The sequence below is a fragment of the Aethalodelphis obliquidens genome, unplaced genomic scaffold (genome assembly GCF_003676395.1).
Source record: "Aethalodelphis obliquidens isolate GAN/ISIS:26980383/991018 unplaced genomic scaffold, ASM367639v1 scaffold8, whole genome shotgun sequence".
Lineage (NCBI taxonomy): Eukaryota > Metazoa > Chordata > Mammalia > Artiodactyla > Delphinidae > Aethalodelphis > Aethalodelphis obliquidens.
The window spans coordinates 4108090-4113762 of record NW_020837952.1 but is presented as its reverse complement, the minus strand read 5'-3'; the positions used below and the strand labels follow the sequence as shown (position 1 = coordinate 4113762).

General features: G+C 51.9%; 1 protein-coding gene across 1 annotated transcript; it reads right to left on the bottom strand.

Moving 5' to 3' along the window:
- Nucleotides 1-1565: 1565 nt before the first annotated feature.
- Nucleotides 1566-5003, bottom strand: LOC113620482 (keratin, type II cuticular Hb6-like). Its single transcript, XM_027106377.1, has 5 exons — nucleotides 4662-5003; nucleotides 4274-4399; nucleotides 3800-4020; nucleotides 1882-1913; nucleotides 1566-1747 (listed from the first exon to the last, which is right to left on the bottom strand). Exons 1-5 carry the CDS (start codon nucleotides 4773-4775, stop codon nucleotides 1566-1568), a joined length of 675 nt encoding a protein of 224 aa, XP_026962178.1. The 5' UTR covers nucleotides 4776-5003.
- Between the last annotated feature and the right edge of the window lie 670 nt (nucleotides 5004-5673).

Below are 5673 nucleotides of genomic sequence, written 5' to 3'. Positions count from 1 at the left end.
TAGCATCCCAAACAACATCACATAGAGTAGAAGAGCTGCCCAGTAAGCCCATCAAATCATGAGAAATAATAAAGCGTTATTGTTTCAAGCCTCTAAATTTTGGAGTGATTCGTTATGTGCAATAGATATCTGAAACCTCCCTACAACCCAGGAGGTATCATTATTCCATTTTACAGATGGAGAAGCTAAAGCTCAGTGAGGATCAATGACTTGCCCACAATTACAGAACTAGTAAGTGGCTGAACCAACATTCAAACATAGGTTTGTATTAACCAAACTCTTTTAAATACATAATCTCACTTAGGCGGCCAGAAGGGACCTTAGGAATAATGTCCAACATCCCTCATTCTATAGCCAAAGAAACTGAAGCTCAGAAGGTGGAAGCAATTTGCCCAAAGTCACCCACTTAAGAAATGGCAGAATCGGGACTCTGAACTAGAAGCCTGGTTCTCCTGACCCAAAGCTCTTCGTCTCCCTCACACTGTCGTCCCACATGCCTTCCATTTCCTCATGTACTTTCCCCCTCCAGGAATGTCCCCAGCAGGGTGGAGGGGACGATCACCCTGCTTGAGAAGCCCTAGGGCACATCTGGCCATGTCTAGGGACACCTTTGGTTGTCACAATTGGAGGTGAGGAGTACTACTGGCTTCTAGCGGGTAGAGGCCATTGCTACTGCTAAACACCCTACAATGCACAGGACGTTCACCCCCCAACAAAGAAGTCTCCAGCCCAAAATGTCAATAGTGTTGAAGTTGAGAAACCTTGGTCTATAGAAACCCATAACCACACAAGGCAGGGAGGGATTCCCTGCCTCCCTGGGTCTTCTCTTGTTCTTCCAAGCCTCAGGTTGCTCAAGGCCAGGTGGGCAGCTTCTACTGCAGTCATTTTCACCTACTGAAAAATAACTAAGTGCATGAGAGGTCCTGAAGAAATCTCTGGCAGGGAGCACCTATCACAGGAGGGCCCTGGCGTTTGCAAGACTCTGAGGCACCAGGTTGGATTAGTTACAATTAGTTTATTGGAAACAAAGAGTGAAATAAAGGCAAACAAACTTGCAGGCAGTTGACCCACCGGCTTTTATAGAAGCCTCCGCAGGCGTCCCTGGAAGGTGATGGTCTCCCCTCCAATGGGTCGCATCCCTCACAGAGTTACAGGAAAACCACCATCAGTGCTTTATCTCCATTCCATAGGTACAAGCACACTGGCAGTTTCCCCAGGATGCGCAGATGGGGAGATTCTGGGGCCTGTCCTGTTCCTCCAAGCTTAGATGAAGGGATCAGGCAAGACCAATGAATCCAGCAAAAAACAGAAGGCGGAAGAAAGGATGAATCCTCAGAACAACAAAACGACTACTAGGAAAGACTACAGAAAGAAGCCAAGGTGCGCCCCAGCCTCACTGGGGCTCAGGTGCCGGGGGATGGCACACAGAGGGAGCAGCTAGGGAGCAGGAGAGGCAAAAGGTACACATCTGGAGCCTGTTCTCGGGAGGCCAGCAGCAGGCGGCGCGTGGGGCCACGGAAGGGGCGTTCCGCTTGCAAGAGGTCCTGGCTGGGCGGAGGGCGACCCTAGCACCTCTTAGAGCCCACGATGCTGCAGCCCAGCCCAGAGCAGGGGCCGTAGGCGTCGGCGGTGCCCACCACCACGTTGTCGCTGCAGGGCGCGCTGCAGACGCTGGTGGTGACAGCAGGGGCAGTGCCGGAGGCGCAGAGATCGCCACAGACGACGCCACCGTGGCAGCTGCTGACGCCTGGATGGGGGGAGAACAGGCAGAGACGCGGGTCAGGCACTGCCACAGCCAGGCGGCTTGGGGCAGCGAAAATGCCCCCTCCCCGAAGGCACTGTGACCACCCAGCTGGAGAAGGGGGCGGGGCGGCTACTTACAGACATTCCCAGCCCCGACGCCCTCGCACAGCCTGCGGGGAAAGGAAAAGAGAAAGGTCAGTGCCCTGAAAAGCCGCTGGACCACACACAGCCAAGGTGAAAGGTGAGGTCCCCCACCTTCCTTCTGAGCACTTGCCCAGGGGAAGGGGCGATTTAGCGGTAGCCGGGTCACTGTACGGGTTCTGGAAACAGATCACCTGGTGTGCTGGCTCTCCACCCCTTATTAGCTGAGCAAACTCAGAAATGCCCTCCCTCAGCCTGACTCCTCCTGGGGAAAATCTACTCCCTGATCTGTTGTGAGAATGAACTCAGAATACGCCTACAAGTGCATAATGCCTGCCACAGAGTAAGCACTTCAAAAATGGTAGCTGCTCCTCTTTGTTTCGGTTCTTATGGACTTGTAAATGCAACTGAGGTGCAGCAAATTAAAATTCCTGAATCTGGTCTGATTGGCGTCACTAAAATGTGAGTCTCGGGAAGACAGAATTTTTTGTCTATTCTTTTCCCCATTGCAGACAGTGCCCCAAACGATGCCTGGCTCGATAAATAACTTGCATGAATGAATGGGATGTTAGAACCCATTGAGAGCAGGCTCAGAGACTAGCTACACCAATTCCCTCACTTAACAGGTGGAGAAACTGAGGCCCAGAGAGAGGAAATAACCAGTGCCGGAGGCAGGGATATCACTCCTGCCACCTAACTCCACCCAGCCTTCCCACACAATGCTCTCTCCTTAAGGAAAACACACGGAGTCCCTCTGAGGGACCGTGGCAAAGGGTTGTCGATATCAGCTTCAGAAATGTGGAGAATCCGCAGCCCACCATCTACCGTCCCATGCCCAGGTTTCCTAGGGAACCCACACCAAAGCTTCGGAGTTCATTCCAAGAGCGCTTTGTGGCAAAGGGGTGGACCTCTCTGTTTCCAGTGCTACTGTTTCCAGTGTCTCTCCAGCATTCAAACTCAGTCTTGAAAAATTCTCCCTCCTAGAATTCTGCCCCAATGAACCTACCCAGGCCCAGAGAGCCCCAGTGCCTCTGAAATCTCCAAGGCAATTACTTGAGTTTGTTGCGAGTCTCACATGTGATCGCTTTGATTCCAGCTACCAAACCTGTGTCCTCATTTCCCCAATACACAGGACGCTCCCTCTGCATCCTCACTCTACTCTGCCCAGGACCAAGGGCCTGGCTGGACGTGAGAAGAGGAAGGCTCAGGGTAAGAGCACCTGACTAACCTGGGGAAAGAACCAAAGGGCAACACCCCGGGACTCTTGTCCTCATAGGAGCTGTTCAGCCGCCCCCCTCCAGCTGAACACAGAAGGCTGAAGACCAGTGGGTCTCCCCACGCCCTCAGAACAAGCAACAAGCAAACATGCCCCGACCAGGGCAGCTGCTTCAGGAGACCAGTCCCTGCTGTCTGTCTATCCTTAGTCCCGCTTGCTGCAATGGACGACCACTTAGAGGTGCTCACTGTGGTTAAAATATATAAGTGTGTGTTCATAAAACCCCCTATTGAAGCTGTCATTTGGGGAGAAATCTGAACTCCCAGGGCTGGGGCCAGGACCAGGCTTGAAAAGAGAGCTGGAACCCTGAGGGGCATCTGCAACGAGGGCCTGGGACGGAAGAGGCACTATAGAGGGAAGGTGGCCCAGCCCAGACAGGGCTTCTCAGGAAAAGCAATGACTATGGCCTTGACTCCAGGCTCTGAGAAACAGATTTGCAAAAGGCACCAATCTCAGATCAGCACCTAAGTGGGCATGAGAGACTCAAATGGGGCAAGAAACATACCTAATGAATAACTCAAATTACCTTTCCAGTTGCAGGATGGGGAGTTTTGGAAACAGGAGTCAAGTAGGAATGTGAGGGACAGCACACTGAGAACCCAGGCAGGGCTGAGAGAGAAATTTGGCTACTGTACCCACCTGTGCTCCTCGCCCTCCAGCAGGCGCCTGTAGGTGGCGATCTCGATGTCCAGGCCCAGTTTGGAGTTCATCACCTCCTGGTACTCCTTGAGCAGGCAGGCCATGTCCCGCTTGGCCTTCTGCAGGGCCTCCTCCAGCCCGGCCAGCTTGCAGCGGGCATCATTAAGGGCCGCCTCGCCCTGCTGCTCCGCCTGGGTCACAGTGGCCTCCAACTTGGAGTTCTAAAGGCCCAGAAGAGAACAAGATGGGTTATGGTCCCTGGGTCTCTGTGTCCACTTCCTGGACGCATCCAGTCTCTCCTGGCCAGCTGGGATCACCCCAGGAACAGGTCTCTCCTCTTCATCACCTGGGTTTCCTTAAGTGACCACAACCTGGGACTCAGGTCATGCAGATGGGCTGGAGAATGAATGGTGAGATCCAGTTGGGTGCACACACTGCCTGTGGGACCCTGGGTGGGCCTCAAACGACCTCTACCTGGCACTTGGCATTCTCGACCTCGGCCGTCAGCCTCTGGATCACGCGGTTCAGCTCGTTGATCTCCTCCTTGGTGCGGCGCAGGGTCTCCCCATGCCGGAGCACCGTGGCCTTCATCTCCTCACACTGGAGGGAAGCAGAGAGGCTCATGAAACTCAGGATGGGACATCCCACCCACTCAGGACACCACAGATGATTGGCAAATTGTACAGTACTCAGCCTGTGCAACCATACGTGGCAGCCACGTCCTGCTACTATAACCTGAGAGGGGTCTGCACTTCTTTCACCACCTCTAGGAATCAGAGTCCCCAGACAAAAGAAGCCTTGTTAATATATACCACCCATCCCTCCCACCATGTCTAGGAGGCAGGTGCCCTGAGACACTCACGTTGCTGCGGTACCAGCTCTCAGCCTCGGCCCGACTGCGGCCGGCAATGTCGTCATAGTTCACCTTGATCTCGGCCACAATGCTGTCCATGTTCAGGTCTAGGCTGTTGTCCATCGTGACGATGACCGAGGTGTCTGAGATGTGAGTGTGGAGAACTCGGATCTCCTGCAGATGGTGGGGTGGGAGGACGCGTGTGGTTTACACCATCCCCTCCCCCACCACAGTGAGAGATCTAAGCTTCCAGTTTGTCGGTAGCCTTGGAAGATGTCAGAACACATCCATTTTGGTCTGTGCCATCCATCCAGTGTGGATAGGTTGGGCCTTGAACGGTAAAAGGCTGGGTAGGAACCAAGGCTCTGCCATGAATAGCTCTGTGTGATCTAGGGGCAAAGTAGTTCACTCCTCTGGGAAATGGATTAAGCCTCTTCTTCCTAGTGCTGCCATGGAGTATTACAGAAATGTGCACATGCTCAGTAGACCCAGAGCACAGAGCAGATGTGTTTACCGTAATCATTAAGAAGCAGCAGGCTCTGGGACTGCATTTCTTTTTTCAGAGTTCACACTGTGACCCACCAATAGGAACGACCAGAATTTTAATGAGACAGATTAGGACAAAATCAAGTAGAGTAGAATATAGTAGAAAATGTTACAGTGTAACTTCTGTAGTAAAATAACGTTTCAGGATCTTTTGTTTCAATAGCGTGTGATATGTATGTATGGGTGTACTTAGTCATTATGCAAAGTTATTTCTTAATGTAATTGAAACTAAAACGTTTAAGTACATGGTTTATCAGTTAAGAACACAGACCCAGATTCCAAACTGCCTAGTTTCAAAGTCCTGCTCTGCCACTTTCTAGCTGTGTAACCTCAGGCAATTACTTAACCTCTCTGTATCTCATTTCATGATATGTAAAATGGGGATCATAGTACCCACCTCATAAAGTTCTTATGAGGATTAAAAGAATTCATCGGTGTCAAGCACTTAGAACAGAGCCTGACACACTCTAAGTAT